This window comes from Panthera onca, chromosome D1 (genome assembly GCF_046562875.1).
Source record: "Panthera onca isolate mPanOnc1 chromosome D1, mPanOnc1 haplotype 2, whole genome shotgun sequence".
NCBI lineage: Eukaryota > Metazoa > Chordata > Mammalia > Carnivora > Felidae > Panthera > Panthera onca.
In genome coordinates this window covers 74851332-74869360 of record NC_138348.1, presented here as the reverse complement: position 1 = coordinate 74869360, position 18029 = coordinate 74851332, and the positions used below count along the sequence as shown (strand labels likewise).

Genomic DNA, 18029 nt, shown 5'->3' with positions numbered 1-18029 from the left:
CTCTGTTTCCCTCTCTCTCCACCTCTCCCCTGCTTGTGCTCTCTCTCTCTCTCTCTCTCAAAAAATAAATTAAACTTAAAGGACTAATTTACAAAAAGACAAGTAAACCATCGCAGAGGAAGAAGGCTGGGCACGCAAGGACAGGTGACTAGCAGGCAAGATTTGGCTCACCTGAATCACAGCAGTGTAGTTAGCAGGGGTGAACACCGGGCTGTTGTCGTTCACATCAGAAATATCAATGTTGACGGTGGCAGTTGATGACATTGCAGGAATGCCACTGTCTACTGCCTGGACGAGCAGGGAGTATCCAGACACCTGCCAAAGCACAGAGGGCCGACAGTGAAGACGGACAGCATCTCCTTCAGTCTGCACACACTCAGAAGAGCTGCGGGAATGGCTGTGCTTTGCTGAAGATCAGCCACCTTCCCTCTTGGTCCTCGAGACCAGGGATTTGCAACGTCGGCACCCCTGACATCTGGGGCCAAGGTAATTCTTGGTTGCCGGGGGCTGACTTGTGCCTTTGTAGGATATTTAGCAACATCCCTGGTCTCTACCCACTAGAAGCCAGTATCACTTTCTGCCCATTTGTGGCAGCCAAAAATGTTTCCAAACATTGCCAAGTGTCCCCTGGATGGGGGGGGGGGGGGTGGGTGGGTATGAAGTCGGGGGTGGGATGCACAAAACAACCCCTGGTTACAACTACAGTTCTCATCCTGTGTTCAAACACTACAGCTGTCACCCTGATCTTCCTTATCAGTTCTGAACTGCAGGAGTTATGGGGATATATCACCTAAAGAGGTTTTCCTGCTTTTGAGTACCACCACTATGACATCTCTTCCTGTAATTTCACTTTGAAGACATATATTTTGGGTCACAAAACACAATGTTTACTTTGTTTAAACTTGGCAGAGGAGTTTTCTGGATCATTCTTTCTGACCTAAATACCTTCAGATGCTCCTTTTATATCTGCTCACCTAGTGCTAAAGCTGTGGATGAAACCAGGACCACAGGATCCCAATGCTGAAGGTACTTTCCTGCCTCCTTGCTCTGGGAAGGACCAAAATTCAAAGCATCCAGAAAATTACACCTTTGGGGGTGCCTGGGTGGGTCAGTCGGTTAAGTGTCCGACTTCAGCTCAGGTCATGGTCTGATAGGTTCGTGAGTTTGAGCCCTACATCAAGCTCTTTGCAGTCAACATGGAGCCCACTTCATGTCCTCTGTCCCCTCTCTCTGCCTCTCCCCCACTCGCTCTCTCCCTCTCTCTCTAAAAAATAAACATTACACAAAGAGAAAGATACATCTTTGCTTTCTTCTTTAAGACACCCATAAATAAGAAGCTGCCAGCATCTATTGGCAGAAAATTCTTTCAAAGGTCTAACCCAAATATGTCATGCTGCATTTCAGCCTATCCTATTTACTCTCATTATTTGGAATGCAGAATCTTCCTACTTTTACTCATGGAGCCTGAGTGGATTCCAGTGAAAGGATGGGCATGGGTGGGAGGGGGCTGGCCTAAACTAGCTTACCCGTTCACGGTCTAATTTCTTCTTAACCTTTACAAGTCCCAGGACAGGCTCCACAGCAAATTCATCGTCCCGATCTCCGTTCACGATGGAAAAATGAATCTGTCCATTGGGTGGGCTATCTGCATCTTCTGCTATTAGCTTCATGGGACACAAACCACAACAACAACAACAACAACAACAAAAGGTATGACATGAGAGACAGAGAAAAGGTTTATTCTAAGGGTCCCGGGTCTTATAACTGGGCACAGCTCTGGCAGTTTTCTTAGAGCTCTCTATGCTCACGTGCTAGCCATCATGCCCCCGGCAGAAGAACGGATGGCTTGGCTGGAGGAGGGAGGCACCACTACTGGAGCAGCCACTTCCTTTCCAGCAGTTTTTGTCTGCCTACAGCCTGATGCTTGTCAGGCATGATTTTCCTTGGGCCTTGAGCCACTGAGGATAGAGCTAAAGCTCACTGATAGAGCCACTGAGGATAGAGCTAAAGCTCATAGGGGGAGTTTGGTGATTCTTCCCCAATTCTGCAAACAGTGGTCTCTGCCACTGAGACAGACATTCTCTAAATTCATGCGCCTCTGTGTTAAGGAAGCCTGAGAAAATTCCCTTTCTCACGTGGCAAACACACTGCCCTGCTGCTCCGTATTGGTGATACTGGGATTTATATGCACGAAAGTGGTTCTGGGAAGTCCACCTCTGGTGTGTAAAGAATGCACACCGACACCTGGTGCTGCAGGAGCCAGAGATAAGGATGGATGGAAGGGACCTGTCCGGTAGGGGTGGTGATGATGGTAAGAATGGAACTCACTGTTTCCAAAACGTAATTTGTAAGTCTGAGAGAGCCCATGTACTCTTTACATGGCTTGCTCTTACTGGTATTAGAAAAAATTCCCTCCAGAAAGACCTCCAGAAAGAGCTTCTCTAAGAGTGGCCAAGCAATCTTAATCTTGCTCCCATATGCAGCTGTCCTACTCTGTGTGCGTGCGTGAGTGCATGCATGCGTGTGTGTGTGTGTGTGTGTGCGCATGTGCGGGGTGGGAGGCAGACTTTCTTTTATCCCTAGCCACCTAATACCTTCTTCTCTAAGGTCACAAACCAGTGGAAGCCATCATTAGAAATATATTCTGTGGTCTGTTTTGTTTTTTTGAACAACATACACTTTCAGGAAGAAAGTAATTATCAGACACTTAAACTTTGGTATAAATGAATTTATCAGACCCTTCCAAAGTACAGAAGGAGAAAGAACAGTTGAAAGACTGGTGACTGACTAGAGTCCTCGGGGACAAAAGGACCCATAAAGAGAGAGTGTGACAAGAATCCGAGACAGACTTTGCTCACGTTTTTCACTCTCTTTAGTAGAATTATTAGTCCCAGACATCTGGATCTCCCACTGGCACCTACCAAAATGACAGAGTCCCCGACCAAGGCATCTTCACTTATGACGGCACTGTAGACATCTTGGCTGAACCTGGGAGGGTTGTCATTCACATCCGTGAGGTTGATGCTGACGGTGGTCACGGCACTGAGAGCTGGGGTGCCCCCATCTTTGGCTTCCACCACCAGGTAAAACTTTTTGCATAATTCATAGTCCAGCACTTCAGAGACAGAAATACCCCCTTTGAAGAGAGATTAGGAAAAAAAGAGTGGTCAGCGGTTCCCTAATCATGACAATATTTATCACATCATCTCCAGCCAAGAATTTTAGACATTCAGGAATTTGTTTATTTAATGCCCTGCTGAAAGCTTCTCAGAGTCTGATTAATGCTCTCCGTTAAAACATAGCTATCCATCAGATGCAACACTGAAGAAATAAAGTCTTTGAATGTTTCTACAATACTTTCTGAACTTCCCTCAAGCAGCCTGAAAATCTTCGGCATTATTCACCCACATGCCTCTAGGGAGAAGGGCCAGAAACCGGCATCCCTGATAAGCGTCTCCTGATGATCCCTTAACTGGACCCAGGCAGATGGAAAATGAGCTGAGATGTGTGGATGTGATTGCACGGTCCCGTCCCAGGTCAGCAAGTGAATATCTGCAAACTTCACTGAATTCAATTAACCACGAACGTGCCTTTGCCAAGTTACAGTGCGCTTATCTAAAACCATGACAGCACAAAGAGGGCAAAGATCTCAGAAATCTCAAGGTACAGTGACCTAATGAAAAGGAAATACCTGGGATTAGTGGCCAACGAATAAGTGTGAGTTCAACATCCACAACTACAGAACAGAGGGAACGTCCACGTCCTAAAGCTATTTAAGTTAAGCCAGTAGAACAAGTAGAAAGGCCCTGGCGGGGTGCCACCTCTAGGAGGGGCTCTATGAGTGCTCTTCCTTCCCATGCTATCCCTTTCTGGTGAGGTGACTCAATTCTGCATTCTGCACTTGGTAACTGGTCATTGTACTGCCTGCAGAGCAGATCTCAAGGGCATTCGTGGGCATTTCTCCCAACTGGAAAACAATCATTAGGACCAAGGTCAGTATGTCACATCCATTCACATCTCCAGACAGGCACCTTCTCTAGCTGCTAAAGCTGCCCTTCTATTTAAGGTGAGAAACAGAAGTCATACCTATAACAAGAGCCTCTTTCTCCCCATAATTAAGTTTTCTTAGCAATTACCACCCTTAGTGCTTTGTTTTGTATCCCAGCCTCATTACGTAGTGTCAAATTTAAACAGTACTTAACCATTTCCCCGTGGTGTTCATATACAATGGCCATAACTAGACAGACTAAGTCTAACACGTATTTAAATGAGGAAAATCCCATACATTTTAATTTGAAGTAATGACCTTAATAAACAGAGGTACTGCTGGGAGAAGCTGCTAATGCAATTCTTCCATCGCTATTTCCACCTCCCTACACCTAAGGGCAGGAACGGTATCTCCTTATTTTGCACCTCCCCCGACCCCAGCATAGCAGTGCTCTACAGAGGTGAAAGCACGTATTCTAGAATCAGGAAGATCTGAGCTCCAATCCTGGGTCCTCTACTGATTCACAGTGGACAGTGGGGAACTTACTTAACCTCTTCGAAGCTCTGTTTTTCTCATATGGAAAATGCGAGAAATAACCAATGAATTAATAAGAGTCTGGCGTATTCAACCTGCTAAACAGATGTTGCTAATTATGAGTTTCCTGTTCAGCAAGTGCATTTTTCTCGTGTGATGATGAGGGAGTTGCGTCCAATGGACGCAAAGTGGGAGAGACTTATCTTTCTCACCTGAAAAATGGGATGGCTTTGATTATGACTACTCATAGGGAAATAGGTAAACGAATGAGATTATCCATGAAAGTGCTGTGAAAATATGAATTCAAACACTGGGAAAATACATAGTGTAAAGGGTGAGTATGTTTACTCTCCCAAGAATATCCCAACTTGTTTCTTGAATCACCATCTTTATTTTATTACCATCTTTATTACCTGAAATGCCCCCAATAGTTAACTCCCTAATAGAAAGAAAGGCCTAGGGTTCTCCTTTTGTTCTCTTGATTTATTTCCAGGCGTGTTTTCCCTAGGTGACGCCACATGGCCCCTGAGTTTGAAAAGGGCGTGGTGAGAAAGGACAGTGTCCTGACTGGGAATTGTGGACAGGACTCATACAGAGCCAGTTCCAGCTGACTGGGGTGCACAGTTGAGAAGGCCTGCATATCACCACGCACACCACTTAGCAATGTCTTCTTTGATAGGTGACCAGAGAGTGGCAGCCTGAGCGTGGACAGGGGCACTAGGATGCTCATCTCCAGGAGCACTTCCAAACACATAAACACATGATCCAAGTAAAACAACCCAAAATGAAATCGAGCAAAAACAGAAAAGAGAGGGAAAGAAGCAAACCCTTATGCTCGATGCACAAATATTATCTCCTGTCCCCATCTATGAACCACCTTACTGCTCCCAAGGCTTCCTACGAGAAATCCTGGAGCCCACCTGGAGGTCACGTATTTGCCCAGTGAGCCCACAGCGAGGAGCTTACAACTTGGCAGGGGGCAGGCGCAGAGGCAGAGTGTCAGAAGGTACCCTGGGGTCTGTGTGATGTGCTTCCACTGGGAGGGAGGAAGAGGAAGAAGCAGAGGCCACCCAGAGGGCAGTTAGATGGTTAGGAGAAGCAGGGGAAAAGTGAAGCTGTGAATTCTAAGCAGGTTGCTGTTTACCCACCTGTCTTTGGGTTGATTCTAAATCTCCCTTGTTCATTCCCAGACCGGATTTGATACGTAATCTCAGCATTTGTGCCAATATCTTTGCTGGTGGCAAAAACAGCAAGCACTTGGGTGCCAGGGGAGGTGTCCTCAGGCACCGTCACCAGGTAGTCCCTCCTCTCAAACACAGGGGGGTTGTCATTAATGTCCAGGACAGTGATGGTGACCGTGGCAAGAGAGGAGAGAGCCTGGCCGGGGCTCTGGTCGGTGGCCTGGACGCTGATGTTGTAGGAGGGCTGCTGCTCTCGGTCCAGCGGCTGCTCTAGGATAATGATGCCTGATGAGCTGTCGATGGAGAAGAACCCATCGGCAGAGTCGGCCAGGGAATACACCACCTTCCTGTTGATGCCTGTGGGAGACGCAAGAACGTTAGTGAGAAGAATGCTGTTCGATGACGGTCTGCACTAGAATATTATGGCTACTCATAGAAAGAAGCTCAGTAATGACAGAAGCCAACAGCTTTGGTCCTACAAAAACATAAAAATGTACAGGGACACCTGGGTGGCTCAGTCAGCTAAGCATCCGACTCTTGATTTTGGCTCAGGGTCATAATCTCACGGTTCATGAATTTGAGCCCTGAGTTGGGCTCTGTGCTGATAGTGCAGAGCCTGTTTGGGATTCTCTCTCTCCCTCTCTCTCTGCCCCTCTCCAACTCGCTTTCTCTGTCTCTCTCTCAAAATAAATTAATAATAAATAAATGCCTTAAAAACTGAAAAGCAAAAAGATCTTCTCTCTCTTTCTCTCTCGCCCTGTGCCCCTCCCTCATAATGTGTATGTGCGCCCTCTCTCTTTCTCTCAAAAAAACATTGTATGTGGGGCGCCTGGGTGGCTCAGTCGGTTAGGCGTCCGACTTCGGCTCAGGTCATGATCTCGCGGTCCGTGAGTTCAAGCCCCACGTCAGGCTCTGTGCTGACCGCTCAGAGCCCGGAGCCTGTTTCAGATTCTGTGTCTCCCTCTCTCTCCGACCCTCCCCCGTTCATGCTTTGTCTCTGTCTCAAAAATAAATAAACGTTAAAAAAAAACAACATTGTATGTAAATAACATATACAATTAACTTAAATAATAAAAAAACATAAAATATTGGCAACAGATATCAAAAATAGTTGGGTATTCTTCATATATTAGAGAACCCCACGCATCTTTAAGAAAAACTCTAAGGTGCCAATAAATACGGGGGTAAAGATGTGCCACCAAAAGAGAAATACAAATTAATTACTTCAAAAAATGTTTATCTGGAATCTATCCGTCACTACTCTAGGTGCTAGAGATTTTAGCAATGGACAAGAGTCAACCATTTCTTGAGGAAATTATTACACTTAGTGGGTGTAAGTAATAAATTAAGAATAAAGAATCTGTAAAACAAATGGCAGGTCAGGGGGTAAAAAGGAAGAAAAAGCCACGTGGGGGATGACCAGGAGTGCTTGGAGGAGAGAGAGTTTGGGAGATGGAGGGGAGGGTGGTAATTTTAAATAAGGTGCTCAGGGAAGGCCTTGGCCCTTGAATAAAAACCCAAAGGAGGGGAGGCAGAGAACAGGGCAGATAATCTGGGGAGAGAACGTGGCAGGCGGAGAGACCCCCAAGTGCAGAGCGCCCCTCTGGCGTGTTGGAGGGCACTGTCGAGAAGGCCGGTGTGACTACAGTCAGGAAGCAAGAAAGAGAAGATGGTTTCAGGGTGACAGCAGGTTGGGGAGCAGCGCACGTGGGGTTGCGGTGCTGAGCCAGGAAGCCAGCCGAGGGCTCTGAGGCAGGCAGTCATGGGGTGTGCCTCAGGATCACTCAGGCTGCTGGTTGTGAAGAGAAGGAAGGGCGGCAAGCGAGGAAGCAGGGACAGCTGGCTGACGCCCGCAGGAACGCAGGCACGTGACAGTGGTGGCTTGCACTGGCGGTGGCCTCTGAGTGGTGAGAAGAGGTCAGCTTGTTCTGAACACGTAGGTGGTGAGAAGGGAGCGATCCCGGGTGTGTTGTCAACTTGGAGGTGGTGAGAAAAGACTGTTTTCTGCCGTGAGAGAAAGAGAAGATCCCAGGATGACTCAGAGGGAGCTGCCGTCGGCTGGGATGAAGGACTGCAGGAGGACCAGGATTCGGATGACAGACTAGGAGCCCCACTTTGGACAGATTAAGTTCAAGATGGGCATTTGATATGTAAGCGGATACTCAGGTAGGGAGCCGGTGCAGGAGGCTGGAGACCAGAGGAGAGTCCACGTGGAGCTATGAATGTGAGCGCCTCCCGGTTCCAGGGCCATGCGGAGCCCTGAGGATGGCTGGGGCCATAAGAGAATGCAAAGAGAAAAAGAAGTCCAATGGCCAGTGAGCCTGGAGCACTCCATCAAAAAAGGGGAAGATCTACTCAGAGGGTGGCCTCCAGCTCTGTGATTTAAAGAAACGCACTTATTTATCAAGACGCCATTTTACCTTCATATACATGAAAGCTAAAACATACCAGCCAGGAGACGTCCACCAACAACCAACAAATTAGTGGTTGATGATCAGATTGACTTCTGGTTCTGAAGACTGATTGAACTGTTTTCATCAGAGGATCTTAGGACTTCAAAATGATTTACGCACCCCCAATTCACTAGGTGTTAAGATTTCTAAGAAGCAAAATATAACGTCTTTGTAGGCTGAAAAAGCATTACTTTGATCCTAAATGCCTTAATGAAGACAGTCATTAATCAAGGGTTTTTAGCTATGACCACGATCTAAAAATGCCTTTTACAAATCACAGACTTAGAATGTAAGCTCTTAGAGGGGAGGGCCTAACTCTGTGTTGTTTTCTACTATAACACCTCGCCATGGGGTCAGACATTCAGCAGTAATAAGAGTTAAACACTTTGCTCCCCCAGTATGTAATTTCCCTTAAGCCAAAATTCCCAGCAAACCAATAAAATCATCTATCTGGAGGGAATGACATAAATTGCATTATGTGGCTTTAACCAAAAGGTCAATACTGAGAGCTTGTTCTTGGTTCCATTCCAGAGAGTCCATTTTTTCCAGAGTTTCATCATTTACTTTTATTTCTCTTTCAAAACAACTACCCTGTGATATATACACATCAGCTTCTGATTTTATTGGTGCTGGGATTAAAAACAAGAAGGTTCTCCTCTTCCTCGCTGCCCCTTAAAATAAGGCCCCAGAGCAGACATTTTAAGGATGCCTTCTGGCTCTCCAAGATTAAATTCTTCAACATCAACTCCTGGGGTGAATATACATAGTGTTGCAATAACCCTGCGGGGGGGTGGGGGGGGGACGGGAAGGGGGCAGAGCTGGTCTTGTGCCTAGAAGCTGCAGTGACTGATTAGAGGCTCTCAGGACACCGCTCAAAGTCACAGAAACAGATTTATGGGAATACATCAGCGACTGACATCAATACACCATGCAGGTTTTCAAAGCACACACATTGCCTGTGGATTTGACTTCCACCCCCAGTGTAGGGAACACCACTCTTAGGAACAATAAATTGGGGCAGGAGATCCATGCAGGATCCTTCATCTGAGCATCTCCTGACAAGACCCACTTCACAGATGCATAAACCAAGGACTGATGGCTTGCCTGCTGCCACTAGCGTTTTTAGGTAAGCATGAGGGAAAAGCTCCTGTGTTCCCTTTAAGGATTTCTGGAGATGTGCTCTTGGACACGCTTCCCCTTCAGACCTAAAGATCATTTGGGAAGAAGAGCACTTCCGACTGTTCTGAAAGCGGTGGCTTTCAGGCTGAGAGCTGAGTGTTAGGAGAGGCAGGGGTCGGATTTGCACGCTGCTGTTCTCTGTGGCCACAAGGCCTGGAGGGAAGGTGCCCCTAATGGCTGCCTGTGTTTCTTTCACTAGGACAGACAGCTGAAATCTAATTAAAACTATCACCTATGTTCCTGGTCTGCCTCTCTCTCTTTCAGCCCTATTCAGAGGTACCCGGCTTTGCTCACATCCCAGAGCAGGAGATGCTGTGTTCTCTGAGCTTCCTGCTCAGCGGGCTAGCCCTGTTGTCTGAGCACTGCGTTTACAAGGCTGACATTAATCAGCCACACAAAGACCACGGCTCCCCTCCGGGCAGATTCTGTTAATTTAGATTCGGAGGCAGGGTTTTTCTGCTTTACCACAGCAGAAAAGCATCCCCTCCCCCCACCAAGTTGCTGACCCAAACTCCCTCCCCCCCCCCCCCCCCCCCCCACTTCCCATACATTCTGCTTCTGACAATATCTTGGGCATTCACACCAGGAGGAACTGGGAGATTTATTGTTTCCTTCTCCTTTCTGTTAACCAATCAGATTGATAGGGAAGCGAGACCAGAAAAGGGGGAGGGGAGAAAAAAAAACAAAAAAAAAAAACTCAAACCACCAACCCTGTTAAATGCCATCACTTATGATTTGGTAGCTCTCAAGGAAAGAGCGGAATATATTTTTGGAGTGTATTAACATTCCCATTTAGACCCAATTGCCATGGATTTCAATGATTTCTAGAAATAAAGCCGGACGGGTAAATGCCAATTTGGAGGCAATACATTTGGTGTAGCGCTTGGATCTTTGCTGTGTTACCAGGTGATGGGTGCTATCTTTGTTAAATGAATGCAGGTCATGCCACTAAAGTGGTAACTTTCTATCCAAGGGCATACGATAAATTCCATCCTTCAAATCACCATCCCTTTGCTACACACCCAGCAAAAAAGATGAACCTGAGTAAAAAACTTGCTTGCTAATTGGTCTAATGCTTTTACTGCATGCCACGATGTGTTCTATTAAGGTATAACACTAATCTATCATTTTGCGTCTGTGTTTTTAAGTATGTAATTCTTTTCTCCAATTTGAGCCTAATTTAATGAGGACGGAGCTACTTAGCTTCCCAAAATGCTGAAATGACAGGCTACCAAGAGAAATATGACTTTCATTGCAAGTGAAGTTTCTGCATGCTATAATTGTGGCAAATGGAGCAGGCAGGTCTTCAGAGGATTAAAATCAAGTAAAAAGAGAATGATTAAAATCCCTATTTGCTGAAAGGAAGCAATAGGTAGTGGCATTTTGGAGGGTGGGGTTGGAGGAAGGAAATAGCACAGAAAAATTCCCAGTATGGGAAGGCAGTGAAACTCTGAGGTGGGTTGCCAAGGGTATCTATATTTCCCTTCTTGGAAGGTTTCTAGATGGAGGTTAGGTTCCTCTCAAGTCAGCCAAATAGAGAGATGAACTTTTTAGACATCGGATAGCACATAACAGTTGAAGTTTTGAGTACTTTCAAATGAAGGCAATATGGTCCAGTTCTGGAAGACAGGAGACCTTGCCTCTAGCCCATGGTTTGCCCAAGCTATACCCATGTGCTTGGATAGGTCATTTAACCTCATCACTGGGCCTCAGGTCTCTTCAATTTTAAAATGACAGGGGGCTGGGCACCTGGGTGGCTCAGTTGGTTAATTGTTCAACTTCGGCTCAGGTCATGATCTCATGGTTCGTGAGCCCCACATCGGGCTCTGTGCTGACAGCTCAGAGCCTGCTTCAGATTCTGTGTCTCCATTTCTCTCTGCCCCTCCCTTGCTTGTGCTCTGTCTCTCTCTGTCTCAAAAATAAATAAACATTAAAAAAATTAAAAAAATAAATAAATAAAATGACCGGGCACCTGGGTGGCTCCGTCGGTTAAGCATCTGACTCTTGATTTCATCTCAGGTCATGATCTCATGGTTTGTGAGTTTGAGCTCCGCCATCAAGCTCTGCACTGACAGTGTGGAGTTTACTTGGGGTTCTCTCTCCCTCTCCCTCTCTTTCTGCCCTTCCCCTGCTCCCTCTCTCTCAAAAAATAAAGTAAAAAAAATTTTTTTAATTTTAAAATGACAGAACCCAGATCAGGTGAAGTCCAAGATGATCTTTCAGACTGTACTTTATTTCCAAATGAAACTAATAGAGCTCATTTCATTTATATTTCCAAAGGATCATCTCCCCACCTTCAAAAATGCTCATTAAGCTGCCATGCCTGGGCATAAGTGGGCTATAACACCAAAGTCCAAATTAAGCCTATCCTGACAGCTCTTGGAATCTTCTGGATGGGAAGAAAGCTCAGTGCAGCAGATTCATACCATTCAGTTAAGTGTTCAGAGTTCACACATACAGCTTACAGCAAGGCATTATTACCTCGGTGAGAGATAATGCTCTCTGCTAGGATCATTCCCAGGGATCTAACCCAGAGTCAGAAGAACTCAGCTTTATGTTTGAGATTGTTACAGGTGTTAGAATCAGCACCAAAACCAAATGGTGTGAGCAGTCAACACAGAAGCACCTTGAGATTTTTTTTAACGTGGTCTTTGGAAAACGTTTTCTGCCCTCCTCCTAACATCGAGCTCTCTGAGCTTAAGGAACCCGCGAGAGCTCTGTTAGGCTGGCTTTGGGGTTTTATGTCAGCAGCTGCTGTGACTCTGTCAGGGCAGGGCCTTGTCTGTGACATTCACACGAATATCCTCCAGCAACTGTACAAGGTCTGGTCTGTAGGTGACACAGTAAAAATAGGGGCTGTGCTACATTCCTGTAAACTGGCTTTTATAAAGGGATTTGAAGTCATATGGAATAGATATCCGGGGGAAGGAATGATCTGAAACAATTTCAACAATCAGACTCTAGTAACCCTTTTAATTTTGGTTCTTCTCACTTATTTTTTTTTAATCAACTTTATTGGTATACTGAGGTGTCATAATTTATGTACAAAAACATGAACAGATTTTAAGTGTCCAGCTCATAAATTCTAAACACGTACATATACCCCCGGGGAACCATGGCCCTCACTGCCATATAGAACATTTGAATCACCGCTTAAAGGTTCCTCATGTTCCATTTTCCATTTAGGTCAATACCCTGATTCCACACCCAGGCAATCTAGTAACTTTTAAAAAACTGTTTATTTATTTATTTTTGAGAGAGTGAGAGTGAAAGCGAGAGCGAGAGAGAGAGTGAGAGAGAGAGAGTGCACGTGAACAGGGGAGGGGCAGAGAGAGAGGGAGACACAGACTCTGAAGCAGGCTCCAGGCTTTGAGCTGTCAGCACAGAGCCCGACATGGGGCTTGAATTCACAAACTGTGAGATCATGACCTGAGCCGAAATCAAGAGTCTGTCGCTTAACCAACTGAGCCATCTAGGAGCCCCTAATAACTTGTTTTTGAACCAATACTCTTCCTGCTTTCATTCATATGTATTCATCAGCACCAGAAATCCTGCAAGTATATTTAGATCTCAGTTTCTATGACCCAAGCTTGGTGATTAAGGCACACTCTTATTTAAGCAATAAGGATTATCCTTTGAAGAAAAATGATCAATGAAGCTTCGGTTCTTGACTATGTCATTGCATTCTTTGGTTACGGCCTCATCCTTCAAAGACAGTAGTTACTTCTGAGAAGTGGAAGGGTTCTGTCTTTCTCACAGGAGACACTGGACATGACCCTTCCATTTCATAAGGGCTTGCCAAGTGCCACCTGTTTGACTACTCTAGGCACTGCACTGAGGGAAAGTGGAGCCTGAAAGACGCCATCTCCAAACCTAGGAGTTTGACAACTTGATGAGGAATTATTATTATTTGAAAAGTTTTATTTATTTATTTTGAGAGAGAGAGAGAGAGTGGGAGAGGGAGAGAATGAGTGGAGAAGGGGCAGCGAAAGAGGGAGAGAGACAATCCCAAGCAGGCTCCATGCTGTTAGTGCAGAGCCCAACATGGGGCTGAAACCCACGAACTCTGAGATCATGACCTGAGTCAGATGCCCAAACGAATGAGCCACCCAGGCGCCCCGATGAGGAATTATTTAAATTGAACAGAGTTTGCTGCACATCTCCCCTCAATTTCTGTCTCCCATCTGAATCAGAACCATCAGTTCTTTAGATTTTGCCTTGGAGATGTCTCCTTGCTATCTTATGGCCAGCTCTCACCACCAGGTGAGGCTCCCATCTTCTCTCACCTAGACTGTTGCCAGAGACTCCAACCTGCAGGCTGCCTTAGACTCTCTCTTCTCCTGGCCAAACTTAACCAGAGGCCGGTTTCTAAAGCTCTGGATCCAGTTTTGCCTCAGTGGCTCAAGACAGGCTCTGACTTCTGACTTCTTAGAGTCAGAAGTAGAGACTTCTAAGAATGGCTTTCCAATCCTTTGCCCTCTGGTCCCAAGCCACCCTTTCAGTGTCATCCCCTGCTCTCCTTCCATTGTGTGTTCTCTATTCCAGCTACTCCTCAAGACTCCATGCACACTTACTCCCCAGTCCTCCGCACATGCTTTTCCTTCCGCTCAGAATGTTCTCTTCCCCTCCTCCCTCGTCAAATTCCTACCTATTCTGTGAAGGGTCTCCTCTCCACAGCTTCCTTAATTTCCCAGTTATTCTTTTCTGTGTGCTCCCTTAATATTGTTTTTACATTATCGTTAGTTATACTTATGGCCTCTCTCCTACTAGATTAATGTATCTTTTACGCAGAGGGACTGTGTCTTATTATTTCTGTAGTTCAATGCTGAGTCCCAGGCCCCACATCAGAGAGTAATGAACACTGAACTGCAGAAGTGACCAGGGGATCAAAACGAGAGTATTACTAAGACAACAAATGTAGGTGATAAGCACTCTACACATTGGTGAGGGGTGGCCAAGGGCCACTACAAGTATATGTGTTAAAGAATGAAGGGCCCCAAAAAGGGTGCAACACAGAGGAGTCAGGAATCTTTACTATCAAAAGTGTACATAAAACATCAATATATAAAAACTATATGAAAACATTCATATATAAAAAACTATTGCTAACTGGATGCTTGCATTTGTGAATAAAATTGGTAACTACCCAATTTGTCAAGAATGAGAACTGACTGAATAAGTTATAGGACACTCAAATCATAGAATACTGTATACGTTGCCATATAAAAGTATAAAAGAGAACATAGAGACAGAAATATGTTTGTGAGCCAGTGAAAAAAGCAGGTTACAAAACAATATCTAGTTTATGAGTCCATTTCTGGAAAGAAAAATGGTGGAAGGGACTTCATCGAAATAGCAACAGTGGTTAGAATTGACTCGTTTCTCCTTTTGTCTGTCTTTCTAGATTTTCTACAGTGGACACAGATCATGTTTCTAGTAAGTAAAAGAACTATTACAAACATCATGTAATGGAGAATTTATCACCAATTTTGGAGAGCAGTCAAATTTCTGAGTTATTTTCCAGGCCAGTTTAATTCTCAACATACATACCATTTGAAATAATTGTAGAAAATGATACTTATGTATTATATTAGCATTCTTTTTCTGGATATTTCCATTCCTCATTTTGTGTGTGTGTGTGTATGTGTGTGTGTGTGTGTGCTCAGAAAGACACTGACTTTACGTAGAAAATATTTTTTGGGGGGGTGCCTGGGTGGCTCAGTCAGTAAGTGTCTGACTTCAGCTCAGGTCATGATCTCACGGTTCGCGGGTTTGAGCCCCACACTGGGCTCTGTGCTGACAGTTCGGTGCCTGAAGTCTGCTTCAGATTCTGTCTCCCTCTCTCTCTGCCCTTCCCCCACTCGTGCTCTGTCTCTTTCTCTCTCTCGAAAATAAACATTAAAAAAATTAAAAAAAATATTTTTTTGTCAAGGTCTCATTATAAAGGTATTTCAAGTGATAAATTGTTTTGAGCTATTTGATATCCTTAAATTAAGCTGTAGAAGAAAATGGTTAGCCTCATCTCATTGTCTGTGGGAGGCAAGTAAAATCCCATTATAGCTAAAGAGCTCAAACTGACCACTTTTTTCTATCTTTAAAATAGGCCTTCAGATGATGTAAAATAAAAGAAAGTTGCCATTAGGAGGTCCATGGAATTGCAATTACTTTTCAAGTTAGACTTTAAATAGACTCTCTGATTATTTCTGTTTTAAGTGCCTCTTACAAGTTTTTCATTGGGTGATGACTAACCCTGGCACATTCCCCTGGGCAAAATACCAACTCTGGGGTCAGGAATCCCGGGGCCTTTTGAACAGTTAAAAAGGAGACAAGGCAGCCCCAGTCACAGAGTCAGGGAGATCCTGGCAATACCATAGACTTCCTGGGGACTCACCAGTTGGGCTGGCACCAGCTCTGCTGGGTAGCACTGGCAACATGATTGTGAGGTTCTAGGCCATAGAAGAAAGCAGGGCCCCCTGTTGGACATAGCCAGAGCAGAGTATTAAACCAACAGGGGCCCTTCTAAGTGAGGGACCTGCACACCTGCAAAGGCTGTCCTTCCGTAGAGTTGGCCCCGCTGGTGGGTGATAACCACCTTTCGCGAAACCTCAAAGACTGCAGCTCGTCTGGACATAAACTTTCCCATCTATGGCTTGGCACTTTGCTAAGCCCGGAAGAGTCAAATGTAAGTAAATGAATTCATCAAAGTATTTAAAACTCCATCTTTATTGGTGTATAGAACTTCTATACTGGACTACCCGGCAATAATACTAAATATGTCTCCTAAGTGGGTCACTATGTATGCCATTGGATCAGTCATTAATCTATCCAATAAATCACCTCCATCCAATAAATCTTCACGGGATTCCCACCTCTTGGCAGGCACTGAGGATGCACAGAAGAATCACAGCCCCTCGATATCTCCCATGTCTCAGGAGACAAGCATATATATAGTGGATTATTGGTGAGGGGTGGCCAAGGGACATTTCCCAGGGAAGAAAACAATTGAATTGAGTCATGAAGGAAAGACAGGAGTTCTCAGGAGTACCAAAGTGGAAAAGTGACAAAAAGAAAGGGCATTTCGGGGGACATGAACACATGTGAAGTTAAGAATGATGAAACCGGGTGCTCAGGGAAGGGTAAGGGGTTCAGTGTTGCTAAATTATAAGTGTAGAATGGCAGGAGCTAAAGCTGTCTATTTTCAGAACCACTAGCAAATTACCAAAGCTGTTATAAACAATATAATATCCTGTAAACCTGTCCTCTGCGTTGCTGCATGTTGGATCAGGACTGATCCACGGAGGAGCACAGAGGCCTGTTAACCACCCTTGTGGCATCCAGGAATGAAGCAGTGTGTGAATGGGTCACTGCCATCAACAGTTAGAAATCAGAATTCCCTGCTCATGGGTGGTGGTGCTAAAACTCTTCACTGAGACATCCCTTCCTGGAAGGAACTCGCTATTTCATTTGTTTGGACCCCCTGCTTGGAAGAAATTGGATTTTAAAAGGCATAATAACGATAATAACTTCTGTGTATCAAACGCAGACACTTCTAAACCAGGCAAGGCATCACAGTCAAAAAGAGGAAAAGAATGTATGTCGAGCCCTATCCCAGACTTTCTGAATCAGATTTTGAAGACGGAGCCTTCACCTGTTTGTGTTTATTTTTGTCTGTTTATTTTTAAAAGCTCCCAAAGGGATTCTGATGCACAGCCAGGGCTGATAACCAGCTTGTCTGATTTTTGTGCGTTATTTTTCCTCTGCTGTTGGATCCTGGAATTTGTGAGGGGATAGTTTGTAGTGCTCTAATCAACTGAAGGGTTCTAACTTCTTAGGCATAGAGGATTATTTCATGTTCCCAAATTAAGCCCTGTGTGACAGAAGGCATTTACGTTCTGTCCAATGGGCCTGGAGAAAGGAATTTTTAGCCTCTGAGGCTTCCTACATGAGGGATCCCAGCTCTGAGGGTGAAAGCCCCTGGCGGAAGGAACCCATTTATGCACAAGACAAGATGTCAAGGAGTTAACATGGAATGTCTAACTTCGTTGTCCCAACCACTCGACAGCTCAGCAGACATGTATGGAACATGTACTGGGTGCCTGGTGCCATGCCAGTGCTGGTGACACAGAGATGAACAGATTGGTGTCCCAGACCTCCAGGAGCTCATGGTCTAATGGGAAAACAAGGAATTAGTATCTCCATTTTTATAGGCAGGAAGTGGAATTGAAAAGGGCTGGGGAACTTATTTCAGGTTAGACAGTCAGTAAAGGCTAGACTAGAGGTATTTGATCTGGTCTCCCCCCCCAAACCCTGCATGCTGTTGCTTCCCAAAGCGAAAGGCAAATGTGACAAGGAGGTGATGGGGTGCCACAGTCCACCATTTAGCCACGTGTACTGCGTGCACTGCAGAAAGCGTCCTGGTGCTGGTGGCAAGTCAAGAATTCAGGAGTTTATGGGGCCACGGAAACCTTTGCTCAGGACCACCTGACAGATGGCTGGAGGGGAGCAAGCTAGCTCTCTGAACCTCAGTTTCTCCATCTGCAGGCAAGAATACCACTAGCTCTTGTGCCACAGCAAGATTACTTGTGTAAGTGTTTGGGGTTCTCTTAAGATTGTATTTTTTGATATCCACAACAGACAAAGGGTTTCAGCCACAACATGCTCCGGAAATGGCCCATGTCTCAGTCTTTAGGGGGA

The 18029-nt window shown here is 45.2% G+C and overlaps 1 protein-coding gene across 4 annotated transcripts in view; it reads right to left on the bottom strand.

The window, feature by feature from the left end:
* Positions 1 to 18029, bottom strand: part of FAT3 (FAT atypical cadherin 3) — a 668217-nt gene that overhangs the window by 59476 nt on the left and 590712 nt on the right. For all 4 annotated transcript variants that reach the window (XM_078433002.2, XM_078433004.2, XM_078433003.2 and 1 more), the window contains 4 exons: positions 5671 to 6060; positions 2922 to 3136; positions 1527 to 1664; positions 172 to 315 (listed from right to left, as the gene is read on the bottom strand). In XM_078433002.2, coding sequence (XP_078289128.2) covers positions 172 to 315; positions 1527 to 1664; positions 2922 to 3136; positions 5671 to 6060 — 887 coding nt within the window. The remainder of the gene's footprint in view (positions 1 to 171; positions 316 to 1526; positions 1665 to 2921; positions 3137 to 5670; positions 6061 to 18029) is intronic.